The 22,016-nt window shown below is 35.8% G+C and overlaps 1 protein-coding gene across 1 annotated transcript; it reads left to right on the forward strand.

Moving 5' to 3' along the window:
* The first annotated feature begins 3,264 nt into the window (after positions 1-3,264).
* On the forward strand, positions 3,265-20,827 carry LOC127420464 (zinc finger protein 362-like). The gene is made up of 9 exons (XM_051662782.1): positions 3,265-3,369; positions 7,091-7,154; positions 9,832-10,078; positions 12,731-12,835; positions 12,927-13,248; positions 13,682-13,906; positions 14,068-14,146; positions 17,245-17,403; positions 17,794-20,827. The coding sequence occupies exons 2-9, from the start codon at positions 7,092-7,094 to the stop codon at positions 17,908-17,910; spliced, it is 1,317 nt and encodes a 438-aa protein (XP_051518742.1). The 5' UTR covers positions 3,265-3,369; position 7,091; the 3' UTR covers positions 17,911-20,827.
* Positions 20,828-22,016: the final 1,189 nt, after the last annotated feature.

Genomic DNA, 22,016 nt, shown 5'->3' on the forward strand with positions numbered 1-22,016 from the left:
AACAATGACTTTAAAAACACAACATATTTTGAAACTGTGACATCCAGTGGAGAGTAAAAAGCTGGTGCAAAACTGTGATTAAACAAACAAATGCTACCAATAACTTCACTGGAATGCTTTACTGTAGCTATGCAAAGGTGACAGGTTAGTCTTATATTAATGGCTTCAAGACCACTTATGGCCATTTAAACCTGTTTAGGGTTGCTTGCTTCTCATCTTGGTATAGCTCTTAGTGGTGTGGTCTCTGCTTTGGGCTGGATGTGATTTTTAAGCAAAGTAATGAAAGATTGCATCACATGGTATTTAAAGTTCTAGTACCAACTTTTTTGGTATTAGTTCTGGGTATCTCGCAGATGCCTTCTTATCAATGCTGAAAGGGGACTCCACGGTGAACTTTCAAATTTATAAGTCACTCCTTTGGGTTTGACCTTGTGATGTGCAAATCACTAGACCAGATCTTTAACCACTCAACTACTGCCAACACCACATCAAGCCTGTAGTCGTGACTTGATGGAATATTGGAAAATGCATTTTTCTGAAACATTTCAGTAGACAAAAAAAAAAAAAAACTCTAGAAAACAAGAGTTGTGAAAATTAGATGTGATCTAAGAGCTTTATAACAGCCTTGTTTTCATTGCCATAAAAAAAAAAAAAAAATAGTGCCACTCTAAATGAGGACTGTAGACATAAACTTGAGGAGTAAACAAAAAAATAAAGGTTTTATTCTGAGCATTTAAACTGAACTTTTATCTAAGTCTAACATAATTACATCAGACCCCTCATTTATTGCTAACATTTTGTTATTGAAAATAACATACTGCAAACAGGTATTTTAAAGCTGCTGATTTGTTTTACTAGTATGTGCAACTCAAAATTAATTTCCCCATATTTCCTCCACATCTGTTATACAAATTTTTTTTTATGTTTAGTGATTGACCGATTAATCAGCCACCATTTGGCCATTTTGCGATTGCTGATACATCGACTGAAATAATGGAGTGTGGAATGTTGGACACTTCATGTACTCAGCAGTTGCAGCTGGCCGAATTCACTTGGCCAATTAAAGGAATTGTTAAATTTCCCTTGTGTCATGGTGCGTTCAAGTCGTCCTGGGAAGTTCGTACTTACTAGGTCAAAAATCATAAATACGATGTGGTTTGCTTTCAATTGATTTTTGTCGGAAGGAACTGAACCGTTTTGCAATTTCAAATTTCTTTCTTTTTCACATACTAGCTAAGGCAGAAAGCTTTTATAGCACCAATGCAACAAAATGAAGAGCAATGCAAAGCATTGGGTGTGTAATTCATGGTTTACCTACCTATTTTATCATTCTTGTGTGGACACATATAATGATGGGAAATGTAGTTTTGTTGCAAACGCTTGTTGCTGCATTAACCGGCCAAATTAGTCATTTTTCTGGCAAGTTAAATATATATAATAAATTATATAAACTAAACTAAAAGTCAAATCCTCAAGTAAAACTGAATTATTACTGATAACAATTTACTTCCGCCATGATTCTGAAATCGACATGCCCCAACTCGGAAAGTCGGGGCTTGAAGAAAATCCCAAGTCTCCCACTCATATTTACGACTTTGTTGTGCCGTTCATGTGCGCTTAAAGGTGCTCTCAGTAACTTTTGTCTTTGTGTCATCTTGGACTTACACTGACACCTAGCGGTTTGGATGCAGCATCATTTAAAATCAATCGTTCTCAGTTTCAGATGCCGTTGTAGAAATTTAGTATTCACAGTCAGCCATGATTACTTTAATCAATGAGTGAAAGTGTCAAATAACAGGACGGTTACTGAGATTAAGTGAGCAGTATTTGGCTGGTCATGTGATTCTAACATGTGCGGACCCTCTCCATGTAGAATAAAACAGCTTTTATAAGGTTACTGATATACCTGGAGTCTTCATTTTAATGTGAGTGCTCATGATTTCCTACATATACTGTATTGCAAAATTACAATTAATGTCTTTAGGAGTTAAACTTTTTTAATGAGGAAAACATTTCTGAGTGCACCTTCTCAAACGTTATGGACACGACACAGCATTGAAACGCTGTGACGTCATAAATGTGGCTCCTTTAAAGTTAAAAAATGCGGTTATGACAAAGTGTGCATATTTTTCAGATAATTCCTTGTCTCTCTTTCTTTGGAAAATGATTTTTGTTAACATAAAGTGAAAATAAATAGTCCTCTTTTGCAATTATAAAATATGGCTGTTAGAAAATGTTGTGTTTGAAATGGTGCATTATAAAAAAAAATCCATTATAGCACTATAATACAGTAAAATATAGATCTAAATGAACAATTTAAAAGGGATTTTGTGCATTTGCTTAAAACTATATTTTTCCATGGTATGGTTGACATTTGCTCATGAGTACTTTTCAAGTTTAAATAAAATTGTAAGGAGTAAAAAGTACTATTTTTTTCAGATGAAATTAAGTAAAAGTATTCTGTTTAAATAGCACTCGAATAAATTACAAATCCCTAAAAATAATACTTAAGTATTTTTACTCAATTAATTTACACCCCTGGTTATTATTTTTAAGTTTTAGCAAATTTTAGCAAATATTGTATAAATTAAGTGTTCATTTCACTTTAGAAATTTTGTGTACATCTTACATACTATTATGTATATCTACATTTTTATATCAGCTATCGGCCATCCTGCCCTCAGCATCGGCCTTTGAAAAAAATGATATCGGTTGGCCACTAGCTATGTTCGTTGATTTATTTGATTAATTATTTATTGCCTTTATATTATGCTACTTTGTTTGCACTACCACTTTATGCAAATGTACATTATAGTAACATTGTTTTTCAAGTTAGTGTGAAACTTACGATGCTGTCACTGCAATAAACCTGGGTTATCACTGTCAAAATTGTATTCATATATAAAAATGACAGAAAGACTCTGAAAACTGACACTGTTTGTAGGAAATCCCATATTAATCTATTTTTATTTTACATTAAGAACAATCACTGCAGTAACTATGGAATTTGGGCGGAAACCATTGTTACAATGGTCAATTTTTGCTTGGGAAAGTCTCAATTTCAAATGTTCTCCCAAATGCTTCTCTCTTCCATCTCTTATAAAAGCATCAGTGCAAGTAATGTGCACATAGGCAATACAGAATCAGTCAAGACAACCTAAAAGCCATGCATCACATCTGTGTGAAGCAAAAGGTCAACAAAAAACACTTGTGATATCCAAGCTAAAATGAGAGATTTTGGTGAACAGCACCCAGAAGTGAACAGGCTGACCCGGAAGCTGTGCTGTCTGGAGGCGCATAGAGAGAACGTCCAGCCTCTTCTCTGCTTTATGAAAGCTTCTCCAGCGAGGAAAAACACACGCAAAAAAGGTTTGTGCTTTCAAATCTTTTTTCCTTTTGCCCACACAGAGCTATCGTTGCTGCATTGTACGACAGATAACTGCCTGACGGGCGGCGATTTATCGCCTTTGATCTACTTCAGGTTGCAAAAAGCCAAATATAACACCATTAATTGCATTTTGTGAATGCATTGTACAAAGGTTTTAGCTTGCGTTCGCTGTAGCGCTGTTATAAAGCAGTTGGGAAATTACACAGCTCGCGCAGCATTTCGCCAATTGTAAGACATATTTTTGCACTGCATGATTGTAGGAAGTGTCCTTTTTTTAAAGGGGGCCGGGCAATTCAAAGGTGCTATTCTTCGTTAACAAACACACACCTATATAACCACAAACATCTCGTAGATTGATCCGTTACTCTATGATAAAAAATACATTAAAAAAAATCGGACCGAGTGTACATTTTTGGGGTCTGCAGAATATGGCGTCCTTCCTTCTGAAAATATAACAGGCTGCCATTTTTTTTTCTTTTGTCTGATTTTTTTGGTTTAACTGTGCAAGAATGAACTGGAGGCTTTGGGTGTCTTTCCGATCAGTTGATGTATAGATAAAAGCATTGCTCATAATGCAATTGCAAGGGAAAGCAGAAACGTGTTGTGACTGTGGTTTTGATCTAAGAGTCGTCAGGATGTTTCTAGTTTAAGATCTGACGTGTGTTTTATCGGATCTGTTAACTCACAAATGCTCACAATCTGTTAACTCACAAATGAATCATCTTTATTGCCAAGTATGCATACACATACAAGGAATTTGTCTTTGTGACAGGAGCTTCCAGTACACAACAATACAAAACAGCAACAAGACAGAGATAACAATAATAATAATAATAATAATAATAATTATAATAAAATAATAATAAAAAAATTGAATAGAAATTAAGTTATATATAGAATACACAATAAGACGAATAAATATATATATATATATATATATATATATATACGTAGTGCAAAACTAAATACAAATCTGTTATATACAGTGCAAGGGAATGTAATGGCAGAAGAGGTTTGTGAGTTGAATGGCAAAAACTCTGCTGATTCATTATACATTTGCTTGCTGTGGGCACAACGAACTGTCCTAAATATTGATGTTTAGTCATAACTACATCATAAGTTGGACTGGAGTCAAACTTGAGTCACAATTTTGAGGGTTTGGCTAATAATAGAGTTCTTGACACTTCAGTTGAGCTGATGATGACTCGACCATAGTTTCTGCCAAAATGTCATTTTACAACCATTATTAAAACTGTTGTAACTTGATACTTGCCACCACTGTCATAAAAAGGGGAGAAAAAAAAAATAAGTTAAACGTAACAATTTACAATAAGTTGTATTCGTTAACATTAGTAAATGCATTAGTTAATTAAATGAATATTTCACCCAAAAATGAAAATTCTCATCATTTACTCACCCTCATGCCATCGCAGATGTGTGTGACTTTCTTTCTTCTGCTGAACACAAATGAAGATTTTTAGAAAAATATCTCAGCTCTGTCTGTCTTCACAATGCAAATGTAAATGGTGACCAAAACATTAAAGTTCCAAAAAACACATAAAGGCAGCATAAAAGTAATCAATGTGACTCCAGTGGTTTAATCCATGTCTTCTGAAGCAATCCAATTGGTTTTGGGGGAAAACAGACCAAAATGTAACTTTGTTTCAGTGTATATCTTGCCATTGCAGTGTCTAGGCATGATCATAATGTCAAGCTCAATTACACTTCCTAGTGCTTGACGCATGTGCAGAGTGCTAAATGGCAATAGAAAGTGTGATTGAGCTTGAAATCATGAGTTTAAAAGAAAAAATAAACATTGGTCTGTTCTTACCCAAAACCAATTCGATCGCTTCAGAAGACATGGATTAAACCACTGGAGTTTTATGGATTACTTTTATGCCGCCGTTATGTGCTTTTTGGAGCTTCAATGTTTTGGTCACCATTCGTTTGCATTGTATGGACCTCCAGAGCTGAAATATTCTTCTAAACATCTTTGTTTATGTTCAGCAGAAGAAAGAAAGTCATACACATCTGGGATGGCATGAGGGTGAGTAAATGATGAGAGAATTTTCATTTTTTGTTGAACTATCCCTTTAAGAATTATAACATGAGCAATAGTGCTGTTCAACAAACAAGGAAAAAATATTAATAACTTGGTTTTCAGCCTGAAAATGGCCTGTTATTTTGTGCATTTTTTCTCCGCCAGCGAAAATAGTTCCAAAAGAAGCCATAGCATAAAGCCCAACTCTGCTCTCTGCACTTTTCTCAATACTCTGTTTCGAACTAGCCATGTTTCAATTGTAAATTAATCCATGTTTTTGAATGAATCTGTTAAGCGAACAAATGTCCTCCTTCACTTCCGTTGTTTCCGTGGTGAGCAACTCTGTGTTTTTAATCACTCATAGCATAAATGATGTACATTTGTCGCCACCTACTGGCGTAGATCCCCAGCACCACTGACAAGCCACAAACGTGGAGAAGCGGAGTGATGCAAAGAGTGAAGCGTTGCAGTGCTGTTATACTGAATATCAAATTCAAGGACTGAGACTGACTGTTGTATAACATTGTCGCTTTAGATAAAAGTGCCTGCTAAATGACTAAAAAATGGCTATAAGATGAATGAAGAATTATATATTTTAAAAATTAACATTAATCAAGATTAATATTGTAAAACAGTGTTCATTGTTAGTTTATGATACCTAATGCATTTACTAGGCTAATGTTTAACAAATAGAACCTTATTGTTAAATGTTACCTGTTAAACAAAACAATAGAGATTCTGAAAGTTTCTTTTGTAAAGGAGACCATCTTTATTATAGTTTTATAGTTGTAACAATAAGTGTAGCAACTGTTATTTTGGCAGAAACTATAGCCCTTTTCACACATGCAACCAGGTAAATTACAGGAAAATTTTGGGTTGTCTTTACTGGTAAATGTACCATATGTGCATACCATCAAAATGGACTTTTATAGGTACTAATGATACAACTTCTCATGAAGAGAAATTGCCAGAGCAAAATTAACCAGTATTTTCAAAAGGTGGGTGTTCATACATGACCTCTAATTTGAAAAATGTAGTAGATTTTCTGGAAAACGCTGTATGTGTGAAGGAGGCTAATGGCATGTTAAATATTTGAATGGGATCTTCATGGGGAAATCATAGTTAGTAGATCTACAGTATATGATACCATTTAAATCAACTCATTGGTCATCCTATGTGGATTTAAACCTCAAACCCAGTTTAAATAAATCAATAAATAACTTTATAAAAAATGTATTTAAAGATTGATGATTGTGTGGTATATTCCAAATTCCTTCTATTAATGGTATATTTAATGGCACCAATAAAACTGTGAGACTATCAACAAGCCAATCAGAATTTCAAGTAAGCTTGAGAGGTTTATATATGTACAATTTACATTCCTGTATGAATATTGGTTTACAAACCTCACAAGTGTGTGTATTTTTAGGTAAATTCCAAGTACTAGTGATACAAAACCAAAATAAGCATGATATATTTTTTGTTATTAGTAAGACAAACATAATTCAGAAATGTGTCAGACCCTGTTAACCACTAAAATGCCTACCATTCAGATGTAGGCCTAAAGAGAAGTTTTGTTTCTAACTAAATGCAATTATGTGTGATTTTTAAGTGATTTACTGTAGATATGCATGAGATTTGACACTTACTCTGTTTTTAAGGATGGCAGAGCCTCGATTCAATAATCCATATTTCTGGCCACCACCTCCCTCTATGCCTTCTCAAGTAAGTATTCTGTTTTTAAAAGCTGACTGATCTGCACTAGGGTTCTTTAGTGGGGGAAATATACAGCTGAAGCCAGAAGTTTACATACACCTTAGCCAAATACATTTAAACTCAGTTTTTCACAATTCATGACATTTAATTGTAGAAAACATATCCCTGTCTTAGGTCAGTTAGGATCACTACTTTATTTTAAGAATGTGAAATGTCACAATAATAGTAGAGAGAATTATTTATTTCAGCTTTTATTTCTTTCATCACATTCCCAGTGGGTCAGAGGTTTACATACACTTTGTTAGTATTTGGTAGCATTGCCTTTAAATTGTTTAACTTGGGTCAAATGTTTTGGGTAGCCTTCCACAAGCTTCTCACAATAAGTTGCTGGAATTTTGGCCCATTCCTCCAGACAGGACTGGTGTAACTGAGTCAGGTTTGTAGGCCTCCTTGCTCGCACATGCTTTTTCAGTTCTGCTCACAAATTTTCTATCGGATTGAGGTCAGGGCTTTGTGATGGCCACTCCAAAACCTTGACTTTGTTGTCCTTAAGCCATTTTGCCACAACTTTGGAGGTATGCTTGGGGTCATTGTCCACTTGGAAGACCCATTTGCGACCAAGCTTTAACTTCCTGATTGATTTCTTGAGATGTTGGTTCAATATATACACATAATTTTCCTTCCTCATGATGCCATCTATTTTGTGAAGTGCACCAGTCCCTCCTGCAGCAAAGCACCCCCACAACATGATGCTGCCACCCCCATGCTTCACGGTTGGGATGGTGTTCTTCGGCTTGCAAGCCTCACCCTTTTTCCTCTAAACATAACGGTGGTCATTATGGCCAAACAGTTCAATTTTTGTTTCATTAGACCAGAGGACATTTCGCCAAAAAGTAAGATATTTGTCCCCATGTGCACTTGCAAACTGTAGATACTTGTCTACCTGTTTCCTCCAGCATCTTCACAAGGTCCTTTGCTGTTGTTCTGGGATTGTTTTGCACTTTTCGCACCAAACTATGTTCATCTCTAGGAGACAGAAAGCGTCTCCTTCCTGAGCGGTATGATGGCTGTGTGGTCCCATGGTGTTTATACTTGCGGACTATTGTTTGTACAGATGAACGTGGTACCTTCAGGCATTTGGAAATTGCTCCCAAGGATGAACCAGACTTGTGTAGGTCCACAATTGTTTTGGCTGATTTCTTTTGATTTTCCCATGATGTCAAACGAAGAGGCACTGAGTTTGAAGGTAGGCCTTAAATTATATCCACAGGTACACCTCCAATTAGCCAATTAGCCTATCAGAAGCTAATTGCCTAAAGGCTTGACATAATTTTCTGGAATCTTCCAAGCTGCTTAAAGGCACAGTTAACTTAGTGTATGTAAATTTTTGACCCACTGGAATTGTGATATAGTCAAAACTATAGTTTGCTAATGTGAAATCTGTGGAGTGGTTAAAAAATGAGTTTTAATGACTTCAACCTAACTGTATGTATACTTCTGACTTCAACCATATATGTTATGGTTACTTTGACACATGACTAGTTTGTCAATGGATTTTGTTTTCTTAAGAAATTTCACTATAAATTAATTTAATTCACGAAAAAAGTTAAAGGGAAAGTTCATCCAAAAATTAAAATGTTGTGATCATTTGTTCACCCTCACGTCATCACAGATGTGTTTGACTTTCTTTCTTCTGCTGAACACAAAGATTTTTAGAAGAATATCTCAGCTCTTTAGGTCCTCACAATGCAAGTGGATGGTGACCATACCTTTGAAGCTCCATAAATCACATAAAGACAGTATAAATGTAATCCATAAGACTCCAGTGGTTTAATCCATGTTTTCAGAAGCGATATGATAGGTGTGGGTGAGAAACATCAATATTTAGGTCTTTTTTCACTGTAAATGTCCACTTTCACTTTTACATTCTTTTACATTTTGAAAGTGAAAGTGGCGATATAAGGTAAAAAAAAAAAAGGACTTCAATATTTATCTGTTCCTCACCCACACCTATCATATCGCTTCAAAAGTCTGGTCACCATTCACTTGCATTGTATAGACCTATAGAGCTGAGATATTCTTCTAAAAATCTTTGTGTTCATCAGAAGAAAGAAAGTCATACACATCTGGGGTGACATGAGGGTGAGTAAATTATGAGAAAATTAAAATTTGGGGGTAAACTATCTCTTTAACCTCTCTGACCGCTGTTTAAAGGATGTTAAAGACTTGCAAACAAGAAGAAATTAGTTAACAAAAAACATAGTACTACACATTAATATATATGCAAAAGAGCTTCTCTGTTTAAGTGAAAGTGAAATCTTGTTAATTGTGTTCTAGCAGGACACAACAAGATTATACATTTAAAAATAAAAATGTTTTATATACTGTACTAACTGATTACATTGTGAAACAGTGTGGAATTTAATGATTAACGATTTTTATTTTGTATTTCTTAGCTATTTTGTATGTGTGTGTGTGTGTGTGTGTGTAGTTGAAAGTATGTCAAAATGCAAGACAAATGGCATGTTTACAAATATTTGTACGAACAAATGTGGTCTGCCCTATTGCCCACCGAAACCTTAAAAGAAGTTTCCCCCAAACTTGCCTCATATTCTGCTCGCTTGGTAGAGTGTCAAATTGCATGATGTCCATATCCTCATTCAAACATATTAAATGACTTTTACAGCTGGATAACCTGGTGCTTATCGACAAGATCAAAGAGCAGCTGATGGCAGAAAAGATACGACCTCCGCATTTGCCACCCACCACTGTCCCCTCTCAGCAGACTCTGCTAGTGGCCTCGTTGCCATCAGATGGTGGGCAACATTTGATGTCCATCCCCAAACTGCAGCAGGTGCCTGGTCTTCAGGCCCACAACTCCTCTCAGCCTGACATCGCCCTGCAAGCTCGCCCAGCATCCAGCACCATTTCAGGTATTGATATCCCTGCAGGCCATTATCATGAAGAACCTCACATATTTCTGGTCTTATTGTGAACGATCCACAAGCATGTTATTCCAAAAAAAAATATATTGATTTTGTAATCTTTAATCAAAATGTAATAACTTTATTAATCGCTAAAGTAACCTAGGCTGCACGGCTATTGGATAATGTTAACCAATGGTCAAATAACTATTTAGGCATTGTTTTAGCAAACTTGCATTCAGGTCTGGCTACATTCTGGTATGGAATGCCCACTTTTGTGTTCCAATCAAGTCCTGCCGTACCTTTTTTTCTCGCTGAATATCCTGTTTCACTCGGAAATACATAACATTTCAGAAGTAAAATGGGTTACGAACAGGGTTTCATGTTGACTTCTGAACAAGTTTAATGGTGAGAAGATATGCATTTAATGCTTTACTGTAATGTATTGTACATTTTATTAATATTAATGTACAGTTGAAGTCAGAAGTTTACATACACCTTAGCCAAATACATTTAAACTCAGTTTTTCACAATTCCTGACATTTAATCGTAGAAAACATTACCTGTCTTAGGTCAGTTAGGATCTCTACTTTATTTTAAGAATGTGAAATGTCAGAATAATATTAGAGAGATTGATTTATTTCAGCTTTTATTTCTTTCATCACATTCCCAGTGGATCAGAAGTTTACATACACTTTGTTAGTATTTGGTAGCATTGCCTTTAAATTGTTTAACTTGGGTCAAATGTTTTGGGTAGCTTTCCACAAGCTTCTCACAATAAGTTGCTGGAATTTTGGCCAATTCCTACAGACAGGACTGGTGTAACTGAGTCAGGTTTGTAGGCCTCCTTGCTCGCGCACACTTTTTCAGTTCTGCCCACAAATTTTCTATCGGATTGAGGTCAGGGCTTTGTGATGGCCACTCCAATACCTTGACTTTGTTGTCCTTAAGCCATTTTGCCACAACTTTGGAGGTATGCTTGGGGTCATTGTCCATTTGGAAGACCCATTAGCGACCAAGCTTTAACTTCCTGATTGATGTCTTGAGATGTTGCTTCAATATATACACATATGCTGCCACCCCCATGCTTCATGGTTGGGATAGTGTTGTTCGGCTCGCAAGTCTCACCCTTTTTCCTCCAAACATAACGATGGTCATTATGGCCAAACAGTTCAATTTTTGTTTCATCAGACCAGAGGACATTTCTTCAAAAAGTAAGATCTTTGTCCCCATGTGCACTTGCAAACTGTAGTCTGGCTTTTATATGGCGGTTTTGGAGCAGTGGCTTCTTCCTTGCTGAGCAGCCTTTCAGGTTATGTCGATATAGGACTTGTTTTACTGTGGATATAGATACTTGTCTACCTTAAAATACATCCACAGGTACACCTCCAATTAGCCAATTAGCCTATCAGAAGCTAATTGCCTAAAGGCTTGACATCATTTTCTAGAATTTTCCAAGCTGCTTAAAGGCACAGTTTGCTGAAAAGCTGGAATTGTGATATAGTCAATTAAAAGTGAAACAGTCTGTCTGTGAACAATTGTTGGAAAAATTACTTGTGTCATGAACAAAGTAAATGTCCTAAACGAGTTGCCAAAACTATAGTTTGCTAATATGAAATCTGTGGAGTGGTTAAAAAAAATAGTTTTAATGACTTCAACCTAACTGTATGTAAACTTCTGACTTCAACTGCATATATGGGTGGTTCTTCAACTTTGTGTACCTTTATGTCCCAGGGGTTGATTTTTATTAAAACAAACAGATTTCAACTTTTTTTTATTTGTGATGTTCACATTAAAACAGACTTGGAAACTTTTTACCAGTCCTTCATCATTTAATTTTGTTACATTTCAAATGCCTTTTATGTACATATTTTCCTGTTTTAGTCTCGTCACAGGCCCAGACCTGAAATGAAATTTTCATCAGACAGAATGAAAATCCATTATAAAAATGATTATATATTTAAAACTACAGTAATCTAAACAGAGTGAAATCAACATAAATCCTTTCAATGTTTTTTGTGTGAAACTGATTTCTGTAAACGTAAAAAAAATGTATACTGTCCTACAGTTTTACCGTCATTTCCACCACACCAAACAATTTTGGCTTAATAAAGTTATATCAGAACTTAATGTGCTAAGTCGACAAAAGTGTCAGTAAATATCACTTGTGATATTTCCCATCAAGCTGTAGTTTTGCAGAATTATGCAAAAAAAGTGTGAAACATGATTTAATTATTGGTATTTATGATACATAAAATGTTAACTATGAAATTTAGCATTAACAAGTCAAAGGAGTTGTCTGTTTTATTTTTAAAAAAACCATTAAAAATGTAATTTCTATCACCGTCATCTCCATCACAGAATACCATTAAACACAGTTCAGAATTTGAGATGTGGTGAAAATGACAATGTGGTGGGAATTTTCATGACTTTCAGAAAAAAATCTCCTGTGATGCATGTACATACACTGTTGGACATTGTTACTACACAAACTATAATTAGTGAAAGTGTGAAAAATGTTTTAATGAGACTATACTTTCTTGAAGTCCACAGTGCTAAAAGTGCCTAAAGTTAAAGAAACACCCATATACTGTATGTTTATAATGCTAAAGTGCTTTACTGACTGTAGTGACTAGCTGCTCTTTTCTTAAATAAATTCAGAGCTGAACATAGATGTCAAGTCTACAGTAAAGGCAAAGGGGTTATGGGAAGACTGGCATATGCGACAAGCAGTGGAGCAAGCCAACAGAGTGAACCATCGCTCAGGTAGAAGACAAACACAGATAAGATATTTAGTTTACATGTACAATAGTTCAATTCCAATAACTTTCTTGTACCTATACTTTTCCAAAAACAGGTCTTGCACTGTCATCCCGCACAGACAGCCACAACACCTCTGAAGCGATAACGCCCACCACCCCAACATCCAGCAGTCAGAATCGCTTGGGTGGAGCACCTTCTTTAAACACTATTTCCGGCATGGCCAGCGGCCCTGGCATTGAGTCGGTTAAAAGTGGAGGCCTGGTGGGGATGCTGGGACCTCAGCCTAAAGCTCCACGCGGCCGCAAGAAAATTAAAGCAGAGAACAACACTGGCCCCCTGCTGGTGCTGCCCTACCCCCTTCTGGCCTCAGGCCCTGACCAGGCAGTTACCATTGCCAAAGAGGGAAAAACATACAGGTCTGAACCCACTGTTATTAATGAATTTGAGCATTTATCACCATCAAACTCTTATAGCAAACAAAATATTAAAGGTGTTGTGTCTCATTTCTGCCCCAGTAGCAGCACCAAACGGAACTGTAAAAATAATGATTGTTTTCAAAAAAGTCTACCATTGGTTAGCCAAACAGATAATCCCGCCTGAAATTCACACCTTTGGTTGAGCCAATGTGACTGTCTCGCGCTGGTCGGGCTGCTCAGAAAAACAGAGCAATGTTTTGATGAGTCAGAGTTTTTAGGGAAAACAATTTTTGGGGGAAATTAACCTACAAATGGCTTACTTATAGTTGTCTCTGCATATTAAACTGAGACCTTTCTTCTTTGCCGCTTTAAGAGCAGAATGTGGAATGAGGAAAATATTTCTAAAGTAATTCCATTTTTGCTTTTCATACAGATGTAAAGTGTGTCCACTCACTTTCTTCAACAAGTCGGAGATGCAGATTCATTCCAAGTCCCACACGGAGGCAAAACCCCATAAGTGCCCTCACTGTTCCAAGTCCTTCGCCAACGCCTCGTACCTAGCACAGCACTTACGCATTCATTTAGGCATCAAGCCTTACCATTGCTCCTATTGTGAAAACTCCTTCCGGCAGTTATCACACCTCCAACAGCATACCAGGTAATCAGAACTCTAGAGTACACAGAAAACCCTCAAGTGTATGTCCAATTGAAAACTAGAGGACCAAGTTTAAAGTTGTATGATTAATATATATATGTGTGTGTGTGTGTGTGTGTGTGTGTGTGTGTGTGTGTGTGTGTGTGTGTGTGATTGTTTTTAAGGATTCATACTGGTGATAGACCATATAAATGTGCCCATCCTGGATGTGAAAAGGCATTCACACAACTCTCAAACCTACAGGTGAGGACAGCAGTAGGGTAACTAAGGAATGAATATACAGCACATGTAGCCCCAAAAAGAATTTGGACACTTAAACCACACTTAAAATGTCATTGCATTAGATAACAAAATATCGAACCAAGTGTAATTTATCTTGTAGAAAGATAGCACAAACATTTCAGTAAAGTAAAACATTTCACACAAAAAAATCTGAAATGATAAAATAATAGATAAACTGCTCAAAATGAAGACAAAAAGTATTTGGACACATTCTTGTTGTTAACCCTTTAAGCTTAGATGGGTCTGCCGGCATTTTGATAATTTAGTAATAATTTTGCACTGCGCATCTTATTGTAATCTGTAAAAACATCAAGCTGATCAAATAGCCATGTGTCATATGTCATTGGAAAGCTCTCAAAAAGTAGAATACAACCTGCCTATTTTTTTTTTTTTACTCGCAGACAAAAATGTAGCAAGTAATAGCTAAGTATATTTATTTGACATACATGTTACATGTAAACAGGTGTTGCTTGTATTCTGCGTTTTCTCAATTAACAGAACATAAAATATCACATATCATTAATTAGAAGAGGTGATTATCTTTAAAATGAGCCCACACACAATGTAATCAGATGCATAGATCATTAGATAATCCACATGAAGCACAATGTGCTAAAAGCATGTTACCTTTCCTGGATCAGATGACTTTCTCAGAAATTATTTAGTACGTTGTCCAGCATCATGGAACGCTAAACCAAGTGGAAGTCATCCAAATATGGGTAGAGAGGATCGTCCACTGTCATTACGTATGGCCACCAGGAGATGGCGCCAAGTACATGACACAGACTCAATGATGGCACAAATGACACAGAATGAAACTGAATGAGATCTCGTTACTCATGCCTGCATGCTTTGGAGAGAGGGCATACCTTTAGTCATTGTTGTATTTGCATGTTTAATTAGTTCTTATGTACAATTATTATGTTTTATTTGTTTGGAGAGGATTTTGGACATTATGATAATTTTTTTTTGTAATACTATAACTTTTGATTGCTTTGTCATATCAGCACTAAATTTTACTCGGGTACAGGTGACATGATTGGGAACAAAACAAAAGCAGTTTTTCGGAGCTACCTTATTCATACCCTGAGAAATATAATGTAAAATCAGAGAAATAAGAGGCTGATTTTTTTTTTTTTCAGCAGTTTCTTAGGCTGAGAGTCTCATAATGTTATCATGATCTATATCATTAAAAAAAATCTGAAACTTTATCTATAAAATGTTACCAAACACGTGACCCTCCTTGTTTTCTTGTTGAGTAATAAGCCTTTAATTTTGGCCACTGAAACAGGAAATCTTTAAAAACACCTTCAGAGCTTAAAGGGTTAACTGTTGTAATGAACTACACTTGTGGTTACTCTGCTAAGATACCTGTGTGAACTGACTTTATACACCCACTAAAATCTATGTATATATCCCCAATTCTAAAAAAGTTGGGACAGTATGAAAAATGCTAATAAAAACAAAAAGTAGTGATTTCTAAATTATATTCACCCTTTGCTAAATTGAAAACACTACAACTAAACATTATATGATGTTTTACCTTGTGAATTTCATTGTTTTTTTTATGTACAGTAATTTCAAATCAGATGATTGCAACATGCTCCAAAAAAGTTGAGACAGGGGCAATTTAAGACTAACAACAATTTGACAAGTTAAAATTACAAGGCGATGTGAAACAGGAGATGTTAAACAGGTGAGGCAATTGTGTCATAGTATATAAGGAGCCTCCAAAAACAGCCTAGTCCTTCAAGAGCAAGGATTCGAGACTTGTCAATTTGCCAACAGATACTTGAGAAATAATCCAGCACTTTGAGAACAATGTTCCCCAAAGACAAATTGGAAGGATTTTGGGCATTTCACCCTCTACAGTGCACAATATAGTTAAAAGTTTCAAGGAATCTGGTCAAATCTCGGTGCGTAAAGGGCAAGACAAAAACCACTTCTGAATGTGCGTGATCTCTGATCCCTCAGACGTTACTGTCTTAAAAAACATCATTCATCTGTAATGAATATCATGAACATGGGCTTGGGATTAATTTACGAAACCTTGGTAAGTCAACACCACTTGCCGCTGCATCCACAGATGCAAGTTAAGACTTTACTATGCAAAGCAGAAGCCATACATCAACACTGTCCAGAAGCATTGCTGACTTCTCTGGGCTCGGTCTCATCGTAGATGGAAAGTAGAACAGTGGAACTGTGTTTTTTGGTGTGATGAGTCCACATTTCAAAACGTTTTTTTAAAAACACAGCCATCGTGCTCTCCGGGCCAAAGAGGAAAAGGCTGTTCCATCCAAGCTGTTATTAGCGTCAGGTCCAAAAGCCAGTGTCTGTATGTGCCAGGGGTGTGTCAGTGCCCATGACATGGGTAACTCGCACATCTGAGGGGGCACCATTAATGCAGACAGGTATGTACAAATTTTTGGCAGCATATACTGCCATCCAGCACCATCTTTTCCAGGGATGTCCCAGCATTTTTAGCAGGAAAGCTTTAAACCACATACCACAGAGTGTGCAGGTGCTGCACTGCAGTCCTGACCATATCCAATTGAGAATGTGTGGCGCATTATGAAGCGCACAATACGGCAACGAAGACCCCATACAATTGTGAAGCTGAAGACCTACATAATGGATGAACGGGGGAAAATTACACTTTTTAAACTTAACAAACTTGTGTCTTCAGTGCCCAAATGCTTACTAAGTGTTATTAGAAGAAATGGTGATGTTTCACAGTGGTACGCACTTGACTGTCCCAACTTTTTTGGAGCGTGTTGCAATCATCTGATTTGAAATTACTGTACATTAAAAAAAACAAAACAATGAAAGGTAAAACATATAATGTTTAGTTGTAGAGCTTTCAATATAGTAAAGGGTGAATATAATTTACAAATCACTTCTTTTTGTTTTTAATGTCATTTTGCATACTGTCCCAACTTTTTAAGAATTGGGGTTGTACTTTTTGGGGCCCACTGTATATAGTAGCCAGGATGTTTTATATCGATAATGAGTCTTCACAAGTGTAAAGCTTTCTATTCCTCGTTCTTTTTCCTGTTCAGTCTCACCAGAGACAGCATAACAAAGACAAGCCATACAAATGTCCGAACTGCTATCGGGCCTACATGGACTCGGCCTCCTTACAGATTCATCTCTCTGCACATGCCATCAAAAACGCTAAATCTTACTGTTGCAGCATGTGTGGTCGTGCATACACCTCAGTAAGTACAGACTGTCTTTGAGTCACATATCAGAAACGGTTCCCTTTTCTTAAAGAGAGAGTTCACCCAAAAATCTCAATTCTGTCATCAATTACTCACCCTAATGTTGTTCCAACCCCGCATGACTTGCTTCCATGGAACACAAAACTAGATGTTAAGCAGAATGTTAGCCTCCGTCACCATTCACTTTCATCTGTGCCTTTTTTTCCATACATTGAAAGTGAATGATAACTGAGGCTAACATAGTAAGTCAAATGGGTCTGAAACCTCATGAGGGTGAGTAAAATGATGACAGAGTTTTCATTTTGGGTGAACTATCCCTTTACAGTCAGGTATTATCCTGTTTCAGATACATATTATCACAATCGTATTTCCTGTCTTGTTTTTCAGGAGACGTACCTTATGAAGCACATGTCCAAACACACCATGGTTGAGCATCTTGTCAGTCACCGTTCCCCACAGAGAACCGAATCTCCAAGCATCCCCATACGTATTTCACTTATTTGAGCTTCCTCCTGCTTGTTTTTCTTCCATTAAAAGGTATTTTGTGCACCGTGCTGGTTTTCCGTTGAGAAAAAAGAAGACCGTGATAAGTTGGTGCCCAGCAGCGTAGACTTCGAAGGACATTTTGTGTCTGCCATTGTCTTTGACCCTTTAAGCTGTTTAGTGAAACTGAGCCTACAGGCCACAGACTCAGCAACTGCTGTCTGAATTGAATTGTTCATGGCAACAACAACAGACACCAGTCTAAATAAGGATTTGATTGAGTATTCCAAAAATACTGTAGAACCTCATTTTAAACATTTAAATGTTTTGTTTCAAAGGTGTGTAAGGGAGACTTCCAAAGATAACCTTGAAGCACTTTTTCAGCCTTGTTGTAGAATGAGTCTTTTCAGAATGGGAGCAACTTTCTCGCCTTGGGCAGCTACAAGAGTTCTACCTTTTGTTTTAGAAAGTAAGATGGCTGTTTGTTGGTTTCTGTCTCCACTTTGCCTCCTAACAGAATAGTGCATTTTATTTTACTGTGGATGTGACAGTTCTTCCACCTTAGCTCCTTTTATGCTTTTGTAAGAAAAATTAGGTCATGGATAAAAAATGAAAAGCAATATTTGAGTTTTGAGGTGGCATCAGATGGAAAGGTACATTTTCAAGCCGAACTAGGATTTCAAACTCAAATTTGAGGAATTCTGAGAACCTCCCTTTAATCTTTCATATTTTAATCTTTAAAATATATAGTTGTGTTAAATGCATCATAGATGTTTTACTTAAGTTTCTTTTTTGTGTGACAAGGCCTTTATTGTGCAATGCCATGGGAATCTATAGTATATCTCCCTTCCAATCACAATGTTTAGAGGAGAAAGTGTCCTTTTTTTTGTCATTGATTTATTTAAATGGCATCATTCCAGCATGACAATGCCCATTAAATGGGGTTGTGTCATGATGTAACAGAAGAAGTGTCTCATGGGATCAGTGTCATTGAATCATACATGTTCATAGTGTAACATGTGCCCTCTAAACTCTTTTAAGTGTTGTTTACCTCTATTCCTCCCCTAAGATGAGCAATGCAAAAGCACCTTGAGACATTCTTGAGATCATTAACTTACACATATGAATAGCTAAAAGTGTACATGGGGTTTTTTTTAGATTATAACCTAGTCTAATATTTCATAATCTAATAGCACTTGCCTAATTTGTGCTTGAATTTTTTTTAATTTGTAGAGTTAGAAATCTTAGTATTTCTAACACCAACACAGGTCTGTTTGGAAAAAAAGGAATAAAGTGGAGCCTAATCTTTGAATTTCACAATCAGAAAACTTGTGTGAATTTAGTCACATTTGAATGTAGTTCTTTTCCAACATTGTGTTTTCTGTTTCAGTTCATCTAAAACAATTATCTCTGTAAATCCAGAATGTTTAACGGCTGTTTTGTTTATACTCATTCTTACGAGCAAAAACGGCACATAAGCTGATAAAACAGATTTTTTGTTTAAATAATGGACAGCAATTTAAAATGCTCTTACTGAATCAAAGCACATGGTCTATTGAATCATATTTGCCAAATTTGATCACAAACCATCTGTGATCATACTTCCTGCGATTGATTTGTTTATGTGATGTCAACAGGCAACAACACTGCAGCTCTAGAACATTAATTTACTTTTGTGTTCATGTATACCAGTCATTTGTTAAGCTTATTTGTGTTCTATTCATGTATATGTAGGAAACTGCATGAACTTTTTTTTTTTTTTTTTTTTTTTGTGCATATTTCCCATTGTTTGTTTGCAAAGGACCAAGTTGTTGCTCTCAAATATTCTCAAAATTCCCAAAATATATATGATTTTTGATTATATTCACTACCAGTCAAAAGTTTTGAAACACTTACTCATTCTTTATTATTATTATTTTTCACATTTTAGAATAAGAGTAAAGTCATTAAAACTATGGAATAACATAAATGGAACTATGGGAATTATGTTGTGACTATAAAAATCCAAAATAAATCAAAACTGTGTTCTATTTTAGCATCTTCAAAGTAGTCACCCTTTGCCTAGAATTTGCAGACATGTACTCTTGACATTTTCTCAACCAACTTCTTGAGGTATCACTCTGGGATGCTTTTTAAACAGTATTGAAGGAGTTCCCATCTATGTTGGGCACTTACTGGCTGCTTTTCTTTATTATTTGGTCCAAGTCATCAATTTCAAAACTTTTTTTTTATTATTAAATTTTAGTTTTATAATGAAATAAATTAATATGGTGGCACAATTATATTTTTGTCTACAAAACTAATTTCAAACATTTAATCATACGCCTTCAGATCAAAAGATTTTTAAGATCATGAGAAACATTTCAGGCAAGTGTTTCAAAACTTTTGACTGGTAGTGTATATGTTGGTTATTTATTGCATAATAAATGGTTATGGTAATGGTTTCACTGGTCAAGCTTTTTTTTTATTTATTTTTTTATTTTTTTTTTTCATCACTATTTTAGATAACAGCAATTTGATGAGGATCTGTTTCTTGGTGCTTTTTAAAGAGGACTATCAAACCTCAGTTCTTGTCTGTTACTGCAACATTGTCAGGAATAGATTATTGTATTAAAAATAATCCTGGCTTGTTCAGCCTCAAATTCTCTCTAAATCAGTAAGACGTGTACATTTACTATAAAATATACCTGTATTCATTAATAGTGCAAATTGCAAGGTTTAGATACTTTGTTCATTTCTGTATCAGTATATTTCAACTTATCAATATTTGTTTTTCTGTAAGTAGTGAGTACTGATCATTGTTTTTATAGACATCTTTGTCAATTTATGTGTACGCCTTAATTTTTTATCATCACTGAAAGACTGGTTTCTTTCTCCTTTTCCCTCCATGTCTATGTTTTTTAGTATTCAGTTCTCTTAAGCCTTTTTTTTTTTTTTTTCTGCATGGAACACAGTAATCGTTATTAATTATCTGTTAACATGTATTATGTACTGTATAACATATTTATGTATGTCCTGAAATTCACTTTTCCTTTATCTTGCATTGTGGTTCCATATACAGTTTTTGTTTAATATGCACAGATAAGACTTATAGGTGAATTAAGAAAATATCAATGTCAAGAACACTTTGTATTTCTATCTTGTTTATTAAATTCAGACTGTTACACCTGAGCCTGTTTATGTTTTAAAGATCTTGAGTCAAATGATCTGTTTTGGGGATTCTGTTAACATTGACGGCATTCAAATTTTGACGATAGAATCATACATTCACCATTCACTTTATTAGGTACACCTGTACACAGGGCCGTTGCTAGTGGGGTGAAAGGTGGTAACGATTCTAGGGGCCCACAGTTCCAGGGGGGCCTGTGATAAATTCTACATTGTATCATTTTAATAGGTAAGGGGTCCAGAGCAATATATATATTCAGGGTGCCCAGAATTATTTGCACTTCAACTTTACATTCACATCAACCATCAGGAGGTCAGCAGTTAAAGAAATACTCAAACCAGCCTGTCTGACACCAACAATCATGCCATGGTCAAAATCACTGAGATCAATTTTTTTTCCAAATTCTGATTGTTGATGTGAACATTAACTGAAGCTCCTGACCCATATCTGCATTATTTTATGCATTGTACTACTGCCACACAATTGGCTGATTAGATAATCGCATGAATAAGTAGGCGTACAGGTGTACCTTATAAAGTGGTCAGTGAGTGTGTGACAGATGTCATGACATGCCAGTGAGTAACCCTAATGAATCAAGATGGTTGGGCCCTGCCTATATAAATATGCTATATCATTTCACCAAATAAATAACAGTCAAAAGTCTGCAAACCCTATTGAAAATTGCAGATATTGAAAGGCAAAGCCAGAAATTAAGAGAAAATCATGGCAAACATTGTCCATAATTTATGTGACCCTTGAAAACAACAAAATCAAGAAAACAAACATAATTATTAGGAAAAGTAATTGAAATGAAATCGCAACACCCTGATTGTATAAATAAGCTTCTATCCACTGTATTGTCCATGCATGGCGTAATCATTAATGTATCTGGGTCAGTGGTGGCACTTTAAATATAAAAATCTCAGTGTGTGGTTTATGAAGTTTTGCTCAATTTTGT

The sequence above is a fragment of the Myxocyprinus asiaticus genome, chromosome 29 (genome assembly GCF_019703515.2).
Source record: "Myxocyprinus asiaticus isolate MX2 ecotype Aquarium Trade chromosome 29, UBuf_Myxa_2, whole genome shotgun sequence".
In the NCBI taxonomy this organism is placed as follows: domain Eukaryota; kingdom Metazoa; phylum Chordata; class Actinopteri; order Cypriniformes; family Catostomidae; genus Myxocyprinus; species Myxocyprinus asiaticus.